This window comes from Phaethon aethereus (assembly GCF_964289735.1).
Source record: "Phaethon aethereus genome assembly, chromosome: 3".
NCBI lineage: Eukaryota > Metazoa > Chordata > Aves > Phaethontiformes > Phaethontidae > Phaethon > Phaethon aethereus.
In genome coordinates this window covers 77,653,449-77,669,661 of record NC_138576.1, presented here as the reverse complement: position 1 = coordinate 77,669,661, position 16,213 = coordinate 77,653,449, and the positions used below count along the sequence as shown (strand labels likewise).

Sequence of the window (16,213 nt, the reverse complement as noted above, 5' to 3'; positions counted from 1 at the left end):
TCATCTGTATGGTTAATGGATGGATGTGAGGCTGTAGGACATTGGTGATATCAGCTGAAGGCTGACAACCTAAAACCCCAAAAATAACAGTCATTTTTTTTAAGATGGCTGTTGGGTTAAAAATACCTTTTTTTTCCAAGCTTTGAACCCGATCAGTTACTTTGATAGCAAGGGATGGACAAAATTTAAATGTTTCAATTGTAATAGGATCAGACAGATAGGAATCTACTGCATATATTGCAGAAACAGAGCCATATTTACAGACTAGACCACAAAATAGGTAATGTCATATAGAATACTCTTGAAAGGTAACAGTTAGTTAATGAAATGATGTAGTTTACTTAGATACCTGTGATTTGTTAACTCAGTGGGCTTTTTTCCAAAACTCAGGATAGGATGCTTTGGGAGGCCTTACAACATAATGTTACCTGTGCAGTATTTACAGCTCAAGTATGGGAGTCCTGTTTCTTAAACATTTTAGATTTATTCTGTAGTAATTTTGAATTCTTGATCACTATCTTTACCCCAAGTGCTTGTTAGCATGGTTGGAAAAGAAACAAATCACTCAAACCTGTAATTGCAAACAACTTTGTGCTGTAAGAAGCACAGCCTGAGGATCTGATATCACATAGTATATGAGTTTCTTCCCTCCTTGAGCCCTTTTTGAGGCTTATGTTCACATAAAAATTCAAATCTGATTGTCAGAGGAAATTAAGCATAAAGTAAAGGGTTGATTCTCTACAGGAAACACTTGATAACAAATTTAAACAGTTGGATTCTACTTTAAAAGAGGCTGATGGGAAAGTGTAAGTCCTAGAAATCAGCACTAATGTTCAGGATATGATGACTGTAATACATTCTAAGTAGCTACTCTGGAACTAAGACTTCCTCTGCAACTCAAGTAATTCAAAGGAACTTTTCCAAAATAAACTGTTTCATACATGCTGAAACCTGGTGAACAAGTTCAAATTAACAATTTGGGTTGGGCTCCAGAGGCTCGGCTAGGTAATTTAATCTTCCTGACAATTGCAGTCTTGGTTAAGCCCAGAAGTTAGTGTTGATCGGAGATTGTATTTCTAAATGAAACATGGATGGAAAAAGTCCAGAGCAGAGAGGGGAAGGGGAGAGTTTGCACTTTTGCAGGGAAAGGAAGGTGTAAACTTTTCATGTTATTTTCTGAGAAAGCATAGCCATTCTCCTCAAAGTTGTTTACTTACAACTATCTTACCACATCTTTGCATGGCCATCTTTGATGGCACTACAGAGTAACCTTCCAGGCAAGGCTTGATTTTATAAGGAGACATGATGCCCTACAACCTTCATTTCTTTGTCTATACTATGAGAAAATGGGTGATAGAAGAGCTGGATCATCCTGAAAAGTCCTGTTCATTCTGTCTTTGTGTCATGGAAATACTGCTACTCGAAGGAATGACAGCAGAATTAGTGACAGGATTGCCTGAGCCACCACTTGCAGAGAAATGAAGCAAGTAGTGTGTGTGGCTGCCTTTAGACAAGCAAAGCAAATGAGAAATGCTGCTGTTAAAAATGAGAAAAGTCATTTTCACACAGAGTGCTTTCCTGGATGGTTGAAATAGCATTGTCTGGGCAGCAGCAGCTCAGGGATTCCCAAGGCATTTGTGCTCTTTGTTTCCACTGTGTCTTTTCTAGTAGACAAGGAGAGAATAATATCTGATAAGTAACAAGAAATGCAGTACCTTTCTTGCATACAAAAGTCCTACAAAACTATAGTTGCACATTATCTCCAGAGGCCAGATGTCATTATAACCTTGTATAGTTAATATAACATCATGCCAGTTATTTGAACCTTAATTTTATCCATTTCTTCTTTTTAGATTTTAATACAAATTATTAACTGAAAAGCAATAACTTTTTTTTTATAGTGCCAACAACAGATATGCAAATGTCCCTTGGCAAGGGGAATAAATATGTAAACAAAATATTGGTTGTGGTGGTGTTTAAGAATGTGGATAAAAATGGGATCTGGGTATGATGAGAATAGAACCGCGCTATTTTGTAGCCCTTGAAAACATCTCATAAAAAATCTTTTACAGGGACTTTTTAGTTATATTTTTATATGCCTAAAGCTTAGCTTTAAGTGACTTGGTCAGGACTAAAACACTAGGTCTTGTAAAGAATTATGAATAACATGTATGTTTCCCTTCCCATAATGCTGCTACACTCAAAATATTTTTCAGATCATAGCCTATCTGTTCAAATATTTGATATACAACAAATTGTTTTTGATATCCTGAACTGAATAAAAGGTATGGTGAATATGTTTGATTCTGAAAGAAGAGGAGCTGTATGTTTCTAATGTTTTTCTTCCATGAACTTATTTGAGGTTGAACAAGAATAAAGAGGAGATATTGTAAAGAAGTATTGACACTTCTTTCTCTGAAATACAATGTCTTTTAGTCACTTGGACACATTTAGGTTGCAACTGCTACTGCTGAACAGAAAGTTTAGAGAAATGCAGGAGAGTACCATTTCTGCCCCAAACTGGTGCTTGTCTCAAAAATGTAATAATTTAATAAGTTGACTTCCACTCTCCCCCCACCCTTCACGCAGGTCTAAGTTGATGTATTCACTGAAACCAAGCATACTCTGACAGCCTCAGTGAGGAGCTGGCAAAGGATACTAAAAGCAAAGAGCTTTTATCATGAATAACGGGTCTTTCTTCTTAGCCAGAGGCATTTTGAGAAGGGCAATGGGGTTCAGTCAGAAAACATATATTAGAGAGATGCTCATATTTCTTGTGTATTTTTATGCTGCTTTTGTCTCTTGCCAAATTAAATGAATATAAAATTCTTATAGACATTGAAACTTAATATATCAGCACTTTATTGTCATTCTTCACATCAAAAGTTGTTTCAACTTATCTTTGAGGTCAGGTTAATTATCAGTAGTATATTAACAAGGCTTACTGTATAATATCTGAGCTCTCCTAGGATATCAGTTTTTCTCCTTGCATCCAATAAAGGCATTTCTTTCAAAATTCACGCTTCTGACACCATCTGTGAACTGCCATGCTTTCCTTCTACCGCATGTTCTATAGCAGTGATTCTTTGGCTTTGAAAGTGTAACGGCTGGGAAAATTTGTATAGAAATGTGCTGGTATTGGTGGCATTCTTTTTTTTTTTTCACTCTTGCTTATTATTCTGATATCATTCTGAATATGTAGGTCTGAGATCAGGCGTGGAGTTCTTCACAGCAGCTTCTCTTTCAAATAGAAAAATTCAGAATTTTTTTTATGGCAAATAAATGTTTTCCGAGTGTAGTGATTGTGCTTTTGAAAGACTTGTATTAGTATTGCTATGTGAATGGTTAAAGTGACCAACATCTTTAATCTTTGCATTGCAGTATTCCTAAAATATATGCTAAGGACCTTCAAATGCAGTCACATAATAACCTTGGTTATAGTCCTGCTTAATAGAGAATTAGCAATGTATCACACATTATTCTACTTTTTGTAGTGATCAATTTATATATTTCTTTAATGCTGAAACAGTTCTTAAGGAGTTATATGCTGCAGCTTGAGTGCTGGTCTAATACTATGCAGAAATCCTTTCCCTCAAAATGAGTTAACAGTTTGTCCATAACCACTGAGGCAGTCCTTGAAAGCTGTATTTATCCGTCGTTTGCCTAGGAGGTGATCCAGCTAGCCATGCCCAAGGGGCAGTTGCATTTCCAAGTTTAGGGAAGAGTGTTTACACTATTGATGTTGCAATCAAGCATTGAGTTTATGAATCACAGGAAATCCACAGAGAGAAGGTTTGATTTTTGATTCGAACCTCAAGTAGGAAAGAAATATCGTTGAATGGAGATCGCCTTAAAAGAAAGTAGTGCCGATGGCAGGTTAGTTTCTCAGCTACAAGCATTGCAATAACAGTTCCAGATGAACTCCAAACACAAAAGAAACAGAAGACTTTGTCTCACATTTAGGTAGCCATAGGAATGCTTTTTTAAATTTTTTTTTTACTCTAAACCCAATTATATTGCAAAAATTTGAACAATGGTTAATAATTTTCTTCCTTTGACCTTAACAGCTGTTTAGGTCTCAGTCATTGCTTAGTACAAACAAACAATGCAGAGTAACAATCACCAAATAATTGGTACTAGATGATGCTCACAATGCTCAATACCTGATCTGAGGTTCTTGGTAGTATCTGCTGAGCTGCATAAGGGAATTGGGAAGGTGGTAGTACACATCACTGTTTTGAGGAGGATGTCTCTCAGTAACCAGAGGTAGTCAGAATACTGTAGGTTCATAGAAGTGGACCAGTCTTACATATACAATGCATTCATGAGTCTATCACAAAATCTTTTAAGATTTGATTGCCATAATCACGAAGAATTATTCTTCGGTTGTGTAGCCTTCCTCATATTAGCTAGTCAGTCTAATTCAAACAGCTTTTCTAACACTTTTTACTTAACTTTAAAAGCAGTGCCTATTCCACATGTGAACAGTGACGTTTTACAGATTGTTAGTTTTTTGGTTTGGTTTGTGGGTTGGTTTTTTTGCCACAGAGATGTTGCTATGGCCTGGAAAACCACTGCCTGCAATTCTTCTGGGATGTGTCTCTGCTCAGAGTTGAACCCAGTCTTTCCCAGAACATCCCAGAAGAAATACTTGATTCCAAAGCTGTTCTGAAGTGGATTTCTTTCAGTCTGTCCCCAGACCCACTGAATATCTACTTAATTTTTCAGTTGGAAAAGGAAATTAAACATTATCATAGGAATGTGCCACAATGGCATTGAAGTTTTCTCTCATTCAGGCAATGGCAATGCAGACGAAGGGATATTTGAGTGCTGATAATTTGAAAAATGAAAACTGTACCTCCAATAGGTATAACATATCAATAAATGGCTTTGCCTATCAGTCCTAAATAAACACGTGTGTTAGGTACTTTAGGGGAAAAATACCATAGGGCCCCACCTTGTTCTGTAGCTTATTAAGAAAAGGGAATAAGAAATACAAAGGCTATCTTTGTATATTTTTTTTATATATATATATATAAAATATACAAAATACTACCATAGTATTTTTAACCAACTTACAAAGCAGTGAATGAGAAGCAGGGGTAGGAACCTGGGTTTTCATGGGTGTAGGTTGTATATCAGCTGATGTGCAGGTATCTTGGTATTTGCTAGCAGAGAGCAGTGTTTTTTTTTTCTGACATTGCAGTAAACTGGATTGGGGAACATGTATCAAAAGGGTAAAGTTTTTTATTCTGTTTTAGACCCTGTCTTCCCACTGATGGTTTATGTATGATACTGGTGTTTTACTTACATTTGTTACTTGACCATATAGAACCCAGTTCACGTATCATCCATCAGTGGTTAGGGAGGGGTATGCAAACCCTTGCTTTGTTTGAAGAGATGGAATTTAGGGAGAGATATTTTTGGTAAAATAACAAAGTTTGGTTTTTTTTTTATAAATTTGAGCATTTTCTACTTGAGTTTCCTAAAAAGTAGCTAACACTGACCACATATCTTTGAACATTTTCTTCCCCCTTGCACTTTTTATGATGTTCTGTGACACAAAAGTGATAACAGGAGTGAAGAATATGACAAAGTATGTAAGAGCAATGCCTGCTCCCTTCTCTGAATAACAATCTAGCAGATATACTGCCAAAAGGAAGATATTTGCAGTGTTAAATAGAATGTTCACAATTTCATGGGACTTAGGCCTTTAGGCAAGACAATGATCTAAAGATATTCACTGCAGTAGAAGGTGACCATAAAACTACTCACTTTCAGAACTAAGAAAAGCACTAAATTTTGTCTCTGCTTTTGCAGTAGTTTTTTGATGTCGTTACTCATTGTTGAACAGAAATACTTGACAAAAAAAAAAAAAATTAATCTGAAATTTTAGTACCAAATTAGAACACAAGTGCAGAAAGGAGTAATGTGATTTCTTCTATTTTAAAATATTTTAAAGTGGTCAGATAGTGGTGGAGACTGCATGAATTTTTTCCCATCCCTTTTATGTTGGTCAAAGTGTTGGTTTTTTTTTTTTTTATTATAAGGTTAAAATTCTGGAAGTACTTGGTCATATAGCATAAGTATAGAGAGACATTTTGATGTCAACCTTGAGAAGTAACAACTGCTCATATGAATGTGACAATCTGTGACTAAATTAGAGGGTTAGTCCTAAACTGGCTGGCTCCAAGGTCTCTACATGTGTTTGGAGATCAATGTTGGAACAAAAATTATTTAGATTAAACAATCCAGCAAATTTCCCTCCTTAGGCTAGCATACACTGGGTGAAAGAATAAATAAAAGAATATCTACATTTGCATGCCTGATGACATGCAAGGCTGGAGAGCGAGAAGTGGCTAAACTCTTCCCCCTTATATTTTACCCTTGGCAACTTCATTGCTGGGATCAGTTGAGAAGGAACTTGTGCTGATGGGATATCTTTCTTCATAACTTCATACCTATATGGTTTGGCATAAAAACGTTGTGCTTGTATCATGAGAAGTACATGAGAAGATCTGGGAAATCTGGTAGCTGTAACAAATACTTGTGGATTATTTAGGCAATGTGTAAAACCAGGCCACTTAAATTCTTATTTGCAAGTGGAAACCTAATTGAGTTCTTAAATTTTTAAAAGCTTTCAAATAGTTGGAATGTGTATTACTATGATTAAAAAAAAAATAATAAAATGTGGAGATGTAGTCCACACTACACCAGGACTGTCAGGCACTCAGCATACTGAGTTTTTGAGATTCTAATTTCTCACTGTATTTTGACTCCCATCATAGCACTGATGTCTCGGGCCTACAGACATAGACTGTTGTGTTGATTTTATAGATTTATGCATTGAGTGTTGATAACTTTTGTCTTTTCAGTGGTGAATATTTTATAAATGGGCTAGTTTCACTGTACTGCTATTCTCAACACATTTGCTATAAATGACTTTTTCAATCTTGATGATTTCTTCTGAACAAATACTTGACATATAGTCTTGAGGGATTCTTTTTTCTGTAATTTTGGCAAGCCCTCTGTTCTGTTTCATTTAATATTAAGATTTGCTATTTCTTTAATTGCAGTTTACTCAAGCAGGGAGTCTTTCAATTAATAGTTTTGGAGAGCGGCAATATTTTTTATTTCAAATACTATTTTCATATTCCACAATGTTCTCCATTCAGCAACACCAAAGCACATCATAAGTATGATTAGTAGAGGAATTTTTCTTAAAGCAGTTTTTGGGATGTAAATTACTTCTCTGTACTTGTGTTTTCCTAACACTGCAGAGAAAGTATTTTGGGAATGTAGCCCAAGACTCTTGACTGTTTAGAATCACACAGAATCACTGATTAGTTTGGGTTGGAAGAGACCTGTTTTAAGGTCATCTAGTCCAACCCCCCTGCAGTGAGCAGGGACAGCTTCAAGTAGACCAGGTTGCTCAGAGCCCCGTCCAGCCTGACCTGGAATGTTTCCAGGGATGGGGCATCTGCCACCTCTCTGGGCAACCTGTGCCAGTGTTTCACCACCCTCATTGTGAAACATTTCTTCCTTAGATCTAGTCGAAATCTGCCATCTTCTAGTTTAAAAGAACATTACCCCTTGTCCTATTGCAAAAGGCCCTGCTAAAAAGTCTGTCCCCATCTTTCTCAAGCCTTTTTTAAGCACTGGCAGGCTGCAAGAAGGTCTCCCCGGAGCCTTCTCTTCTCCAGGCTGAACAACCCCAACTCTCTCAGCCTTTTTTCACAGGAGAGGTGTGCTTGGTGGCGGGGGGTGGGGGTGGCTGGTTGTGGTTTTTGGTTTTGTGGGTTTTTTCCTCACTTGTAAGCAATATTCCATGTATCTTGGAATATGGAATAAAAAATGTATTGCTTTATTTCCTTTCCATCTTCATTAAACAGCTTTCATGGCAAGAGACTTATACCCATTGTGAGGTGTTAAAAAAAGCAAGTAGATCGTCAAACAGATGCTCTTTAAAAACATAACTTTAGACCTAATTTTTTTTTAAGTGTTTTAGAGCTTACTTCCTTTATTACTCTTTTTGCTTGTGACGCAAAGAAAGTTTTATTATAGTAGGTAAGTAATTTTAACAAAAAATATCTTTCTTTGCCCATAGTTTACCTGTTCTGGAATAGTGAGTTGTCAATATTCTCCTAGTTGTATGCAGAACATGTACTGAAGCAAGGAGATATTTTCAAGACTTCTGCATTGAAAGCAATCCGTCTTAGCATTTAATTCAAACAAAAGTAAAATAAAATTAAAGGGCAAAGAAAACCCAAGCTCCAAAACCTGTTATCAAATAATATAAAGATTAATGGATACACTTTCAAAGGGTGAAAATAAATTAAAATCACAGGTTGCCTAAGATTTTCATGTACTCTAGATGAATGTGTAGTTCCACTGACTTATTCTCAACTGCTGAGATGCTCCAAGTTGAGCTGGTATTTAAAAGCTGTGTGTTTAACTGGGTCTTGAATAAGAGAAAAAAACATGGAAAGTCTGTGCTTAAAGTCATCCTTAGACAAGACTTTGGTTTTTTTTGCTTGGGATTACTTCCTGATGTTATGGAACAGGACAGAAAGATGATTTAGTTATTAAAAAAAAGTTAGCTGTATATAAATATGTATAGGTGACTACTTCAAAAGTTTTGTGAACAATTACTTAATTTTAAAAAATAGCTTTGCCTTTATACTACTCTCTTACCCCTTATCTCTCTTAAACTGCTGCTTCAGACACATGCTTCAGGCAGTGGGTCCTTAACTTATAGTGGAGTTTGAATATTTTATTTGTGTTGAATCTATTCCATATATCAGTGCTTCTCTGAGAAGCAGGATTGACTAACCTAGGAGGAAGGTTGTATTAATACTTCTCATATCCCAGTTACAAGATTCCACATTAGAGGTATTACTGCATAGTACTATATTTGTCTCATGTAGAAATACACAATATATCTAAACGATAACTACTGAGAAAAAACAGTAGTTGACAGCTGTTTTGCAGCCAAAAAACTCCCTACAGCAAGGCTCAAGGCAGTGAGAAAGAGCTTTTTACTGGACTGATTTTAGTACAACATTGTAGTAAATCTCAGTACAAGGCGGTATAGAGAGGAAGGTGATTTTGTATTAAACAAAACTGATCTCATTCAGCTGCACTCACTGTCCTATATTCACATAATCACGAGCACTAAAACATGTGTCGATATAGCTAGGAACTTGGGATGACACTAGGAAACACCACCTAGCAAGTCTTTTTCACAGCTTTTGGGTTGTTCTTAATGCTGAGTTTTGGATGTGACTTTTGCACCCTGAAGAAGTTGACAGTGACTAATTTATTTTCCTTTGTCCTGTCCCACCTCTGTGAGTCATTAGGAAATGCTGCTGATTTATTCATTGTCTCCCTGTCCCTTTCTCTTGCTGCGGTTTATTCTTTTTTTCCTTTTTGTCTTTTTTTCCTTAGGATCCCCCCTGCAAGTCTGGGTGTCTTGAGTCACCTGTGATCTTGATGATATCAACACTTGTCATTCTTTCATGCCACCTTCTCGTCATTTCTTCTTATGCTTTTATACCCTTACTTTCCAGCTCACACTTCATTTATACAGTCTCACTGTTTTCATTACAAACTTCCTTAATTTGATGCTGGAAAAGAGGTCTCATGGGAACAAAGAAATTGCAAACTGTCATCTGTGGCTCCTGTTGCAAAGCATATGTCTTCAGACTGCTTTTATTTACATACTTATAGATTTGGACATTGAAAACAATATCTTATAACAAAACCTTACCAAAGAACAGCATGATTGGTATGGCTTTCCCTGGGGTGCAATGGGAAAGACAACAAAGCACACAGTTGTGTGCAAAGTATTATGCTAATGAAAGCAGTCTAAGAGGCAATATAGAGCGGTATAGACTAAAGCAACTTAATTCAAGCACAAAATAATATATAACTACAAGTGTAATATGTGTCCCAAGAGAGCTAGAGCTTCCCTTTAATATGATGGTAAAATTGTATCATAACATAGATTTTCAACATTACAAAAGCAAGGCTAGACTTTACTAATTTAGAACTGAAATTCTGTATATTAGAGTTCAGAAAGTGGTAACATCTGTAACAAAAAAAATATGTGGAAATATTAATGTATAGTGACAATGCTTAGTATTCTGCCTTTGACTATACTTAGATGAAGTCAAGATGAAGTAATTTTTTTCCCTATTAATTCAGAAAATCACAGAATGTATCACACTGATATCAAATTAGTACACAAGTAGGTATCTTCTTCGCTAGGGATATCACTGAATAAAATACACACCTAGACTGGTATTTTTGGAAGAGATTCCTTGTAAACCTTTCCTAATGACTGTCCTCCCTTTCTGGTGGCAGTGGTGATTTGTCTGTTGTCTCAAATGTCAGTTAGCCTAAGATAAAGGGAACACATGAGCGGCAGGTATGTAATCTTCTCCTTATCTCTCCTTCAATATTTCAGGAGTTTTACTTTAAATGTGGAGCACACCCAACCACTGACAGTGAAACATCTGTGGCTTTGAACCTTGTTACAACAAACAGTCGCTGTATCACATGTATAACATGCACAGATATTAGGTAAGTACAATGAAAAGTGTCAGAGATACACAGTCTCAGTGCTTCAGAGTACTTACCACTTTCAAAGAGCTTTGTTTTCCCTCTGCTGGTTTTACTTTTGTCATGGTTTAACCCCAGACAGCAACTAAGCAACCACTCACTCCCCCCACAGTGGGATGGGGAAACAACTGGAAGTTCTTGTGCATTAAGATAAAGACAGTTTAACAGGTAAAGCAAAAGCCACACACACAAGCAAAGCAAAACAAGGAATTCATTCACCACTTCCCATGGGCAGGCAGGTGTTCAGCCATCTCCAGGAAAGCAGGGCTCCATCATGTGTAGCAGTTACTTGGGAAGACAAATGCCATCATTTCGAATGTCCCCCTCTTCCTTTCCCTTCCTCCCAGCTTTATATGCTGAGCATGATGTCATATGGTATGGAATATCCCTTTGGTCAGCTGGGGTCAGCTGTCCCAGCTGTGTCCCCTCCCAACTTTCCATGCATCCCCAGCCTTCTTGCTGATGTGGTGGTGTGGGAGCAGGAAAGCCCTTGACTCTGTGTAAGCACTGCTCAGTAGTAACAAAAACATCCCTGTATTTTCAACACTGTTTCCAGCAAAAGTCCAAAACATAGCCCCATATTAACTATATGAAGAAAAATAACTCTGTCCCAGACAAAACCAGTACACCTTTTAAAACATTTTTTTTCCCCTGGTATCATGGTGGAAAATGGGCCATATTTTCACAAGTGTTGTTTATTTTGCTGGTTTGATTACAATTTATATTTTTGTATCTGAGTTGAGTTGCAGGTGGAAATCTATCTGCTTAGATTCTAATGACAATGTCAAGTGCTCAAGATAGTTGCATAAGTGTGTAGGTCTTTGCTGCTAATCCATATTTAAGAGCGAGTGAAGGCAGACAAACAGTTCCTGCAGAAAGGAACTTTTTGGTGTTTGTTTTAGAAATCAAAGCAAAATTTCTTATGATGCATCTGTTCTCATGTTCTTGTTTATTACAGTTTTAAATACTGTAATCCATCTTTTCGTATGGTATTTGGGCACATACGTTCAAGAAAACCATTATTTGTAAATGCATGCATTAAAAACCAATTGTCCGAGAAAGACAGTTACCGTTGTTATGAAGAATTACCTGAAACACATTTATCTGCTGATTAGGAAATGTTTTGAGGTGGAACCTCAAAACTAATAACACCATGCCACACTCTAAGTATTGATATTGATTGGTCTGTATTTTGCAGTAGAAGAAAGAATTTGGAAAAATCTTGTATGATAGCAGGAGGCGTGAATGAAACTGTTAGGAGATACCTTTTTCGTGAAAAGAAGCTGGATTCCTGGAAGTAAACTTCCTATTGAAAATAATAGGTGGTTGTTCTGATACTGCCCCAGGACTAGTATAATTCTATTATGTTGTGCTTGCATGTTGCTGCATTGATAGCAGCCAATTGGTTGCTGACACTATTTGGCTGAAGAAAATTAGTCTTAGTTAGAGATTAAAAGTAAATTGTGCATTGAAGAGAATAATGTGGTGTCCATCACTTCCTGTGTACACAGCATTTACAGCATGGCCAGTGTGTCACTTTCAGAGACCACTTTGCAGGAAGCACATGCTGAATTACTTAGCTTGTCCCCAACACTGAGGTATGCAACAGTATTAACCTCTCTGTAATTAAGGATAATACGAAGTTCCCATTCTGAGCGCAGCTTTCTCCTTTTCCCAAGAACAAGAGGGAAGAACATCAGCCATAAATATGCCTACTTAGGCTTGAGAACTTGTTATAATAATTTCAGTCAAATTTGAAATGGATATATTGACATTTTCCTGGATTTATATATTCAGTACAGACCTATTCACCATATTCATGAAGCTGTAATTTTTTTTCTTTTGTTTTGTGGCAAAATCCCAAAGGAAAGAAAGAGGTAAGACAGTATTCTGGATTTGCTTAGCTGAACTGTTCCCAAGACTAACTATTGGCTTCCTAAACTTAACTGGTAAAGTTTAGTGGGACTATTTATTGAAATGTCACAAAAGCATATCAACTATCATTAATTTAAATTAAGGCATCAAATAACTGAGACACCTAAGTTTCAGTAGACTGTTGATGCAGCAGACAATCTGATTTATGAATAAGCTTATTGGATTTATACAACTAAACAGGGAATGAAGACATGTCTCCCTGTTGGTCTTATGTTGTACAGATTCTTTCTAGCTTACAAGACACCTTCTGAGATGTTAAGTGATCTTAAAGTATTTTATTTCTAAAAACCTGTAGGAGTTCTGACCTAGTACCCTAAGAAACAGGGTAGGATTTGGATGCCTGAGCATCTGACAAGGCAGTAGCAATTCCTAGTTATTGATCCATGATGAGAACAGGTTCTTTGAAGTTACTCATACGCATAAGTCTTTCAGTCTTCTTATTTTGCGTAGCACATTCAGTTGTTCATAAATTTGTTCACAGGTTTGTCTTCTGTTACGGAGCAGAGAGATACTTTCTAGATAATGAAAGTTCAGTTTAGTTTTCTGAATGGCTGATGGATATTATTTGATCATAGCAAGATCTCTGAAGCCTGTGGCATGAGGAGAGGATTAGATGGCAGATATTACAAAAACAGCCTGCAGAGCAGTTGTATCCCCTTCAATCTTCAAAATGTCAAAGGAACTCTCCTGATTCAGTATGTCTTGTAGGCCATGGAAGTAATTGTTTGGCAGGAGGCAGTGAAATCAGTTATACCAAGAGTGAGCAGGAGAGTACTCCAGCAGCCTTCTTACCATTTTAAAGGTTGCAAATGCCCTAATAAATTTATGTAGCCAGAATTTGACTTCTCATACTTCCTAGAGGTATAGGTGTAGGTTTCCTCTCTCGTTCCTCAAGTGATACAGTGAAATGATCATAGAATCGTAGAAGAGATTGGGTTGGAAGGGACCTTTAAAGGTCATCTAGTCCAACCCCCCTGCAATGAGCAGGGACAGCTTCAGCTAGACCAGGTTGCTCAGAGCCCTGTCCAACCTGACCTGGAATGTTTCCAGGGATGTGGCATTTACCACCTCTCTGGGCAACCTGTGCCAGTGTCTCACCACCCTCAGTGTGAAACATTTCTTCCTCATGTCTAGTCTAAATCTGTCCTCTTGTAGTTTAAAACCATTACTCCTTGTCTTATTGCAACAGACCCTGCTAAAAAGTCTGTCCCAACCTTTCTTCTAAGCCCCTTTAAGTACTGGCAGGCTGCAAGAAGGTTTCCCTGGAACCTTCTTTTCTCCAGGCTGAACAAACCCAACTCGCTCAGCCTGTCCTCACAGGAGAGGTGTTCCACCCCTTGGATCACTTTTGTGGCCCTCCTCTGGACCTGCCTGGTCCATGTCTTTCCTGTGCTGAGGGCTCCAGAGCTGGATGCAATATTCCAGGTGGGGTCTCCCCAGAGCAGAGTAGAGGGGCAGAATCCCCTCCCTTGACCTGATGGCCACGCTGCTTTGGATGCAGATGAGGATATGGGTGGCTTTTTGGGTTGCGAGTGCGTATTACTGGCTCATGTCCATCTTTTCATCTACCAGTACCTCCAAGTCCTCCTTGGCAGGGTTTCTCTCAATCCCTTCATCCCCCAGCCTGTATTGGTCCTGGGGGTTGCCCTGACCCAGGTGCAGGACCCTGCACTTGGCCTTGTTGAACCTCATGATGTTCACATGGGCCCATTCCTCGAGCTTGTCCAGGTCCCTCTGGATGGCATCCTGTCCCTCAGGTGTGTCAACTGCACTACTCAGCTTTGTGTCATCTGCAAACTTGCTGAGGGTGCACTTGATCCCACTGCCTATGTCATTGATGATGATGATGACATTCTCTTTTTCTGCCTTATTGTATACTTCATGAGATTTTGTGAGTGATCTCTGTTCTCCTGCACACCTCCTAATTTCCCTATACCCATGAGCAGTTCTTTTGTACTGGCCTGTGGAACTGCACAGGATAAAATCAGCAGGAAGTAGGCAATATTATTTCAGTTCCTCCTCTCTTTCATGGTTAGCTAATGTGAAACTATTTTATATTGACTCTGCCTCAGTGCAGGTAGCACAGTTCTCTGCATGAAAATATATACGAAAGAGAATTGCAAAATGATAGTTGGTGGTCAAAAGCTGCAAGGGATGCTTGAACTCTGTACTGATTTGTATGGTGTGTCTTCTGGAAAGAGCTTATTTTGGCAACATCCTCTGTGGTGTATTTACAGAACTGGCTCCTACATACAGGTTAAAGACCAGATATCAGTATCTGTCAAATTTTGCAGGAAGGGTGTAGACTAAACTATTTACAAGTGGCTAGTGCTCCTGTTCTTTCTCACAGTTCACTGGGCAAGAGGAATGATCTGACTTATTGCAGTACAGAGCCTTAATATAAGTCTGTACCGCTAAGTGAAAGAGAACCAATGGCTGATCCCTGATCCCAAGCCAAATGGCAATGACTGAGGGTTTTTCTACATAGTGCTGAGATAGGTAGCCTGGCTCTTATCCAACAGCCAGCTTTGGATAATCTTGAAGCCAAAACCTGAAGGCTCATGGCCGAAACTAGATCTGCAAGGAAAGTATACTTTTTATCCTAGTAGTAAGATGACATGGAAAAGGGTTATTCATGTCCTAGTATTCCTTGTGTAGGGCTTGGGAAGCATCAAAAGAGGTCACCAAACACCATGAAGTACAACGAAGGGGTAAAACTGCTGAACTAATAGTTGAGCTTTGTGGGATAAGCAGCATCTATCTCCAGGACCTGTGTCCACTGGTTCTCAAGAACTCTAAGTATTCCTAGACTGCAGGAAATGTTGTCTGTTCCTGACAACTTACTGTGATTTTGTTAAGCTTTCCTCTCTATTTAAAAGAAAAAAAAAAAAACCAAACCCTTCTCTAGGGAATGTTAGAGGAACTAAAATGGAAGAAAATTGTGCTGTCTCATCACATCAAAATATTGAATGCATATTTCTGTGATAACTCAAGTTTTGAGAATGTATCTGTACATTAAATGCTCATTATCTTTCAGAAGTTTGATTTTTAAAGCCTTAAGAGTCTGTTATGCAGTTTTGTGTAATATTAAACATCTGTAGGTGATACTAAGAACTGAGGTACCAAGAAGACCTTACTCTATTTCATTTTTTTGTACGGCCAATTTTGTGAGTTGTTGAAATATAATTTCACATATATCTTTGGGTGAATGAGAGAATTTTCCAATTAAAGCTGTGAATTTAGTTTCTATTTCTGATTTTCTTCTTTTCAAGTTGCAAGGATGATCAAAGGTAAGCCCATTTTGCAAACAGCTAGAGGTTGGACAATGAAATCAATTATCAGTGTTGCACAAAGGTCATTGTAAATTCTTGGGCTACTTACAAAATCTCTGCTCGATTTTCTAATTCTTTCCTCCTACCTAGGGTTCTTGGAATATTTATACATAACTCAAAGCCATTACACAAGTATCCATAACCTTTTTACTGTAGTTAAGATTTAGGTGGCTATATGTATTTGTGCTGGCGATTACTTTCCAACACTCCTATGCAGTTGAGAAGTAGCATTCATGGCACTGCAGTTGGTAGTATTTTGTGAAACCTGCTTTTGTCCTATAGCATTCAGGTGGAAAAAAGGAACAACTGTGTTTGGTACATTA

At 37.8% G+C, this 16,213-nt stretch overlaps 1 protein-coding gene across 1 annotated transcript in view; it reads left to right on the top strand.

Moving 5' to 3' along the window:
• PRKN (parkin RBR E3 ubiquitin protein ligase) overlaps positions 1–16,213 on the top strand; it is a gene marked incomplete at both ends in the record, with an annotated part of 525,235 nt that overhangs the window by 126,698 nt on the left and 382,324 nt on the right. The window contains one exon of the mRNA XM_081998560.1: positions 10,469–10,584. Coding sequence (XP_081854686.1) covers positions 10,469–10,584 — 116 coding nt within the window. The remainder of the gene's footprint in view (positions 1–10,468; positions 10,585–16,213) is intronic.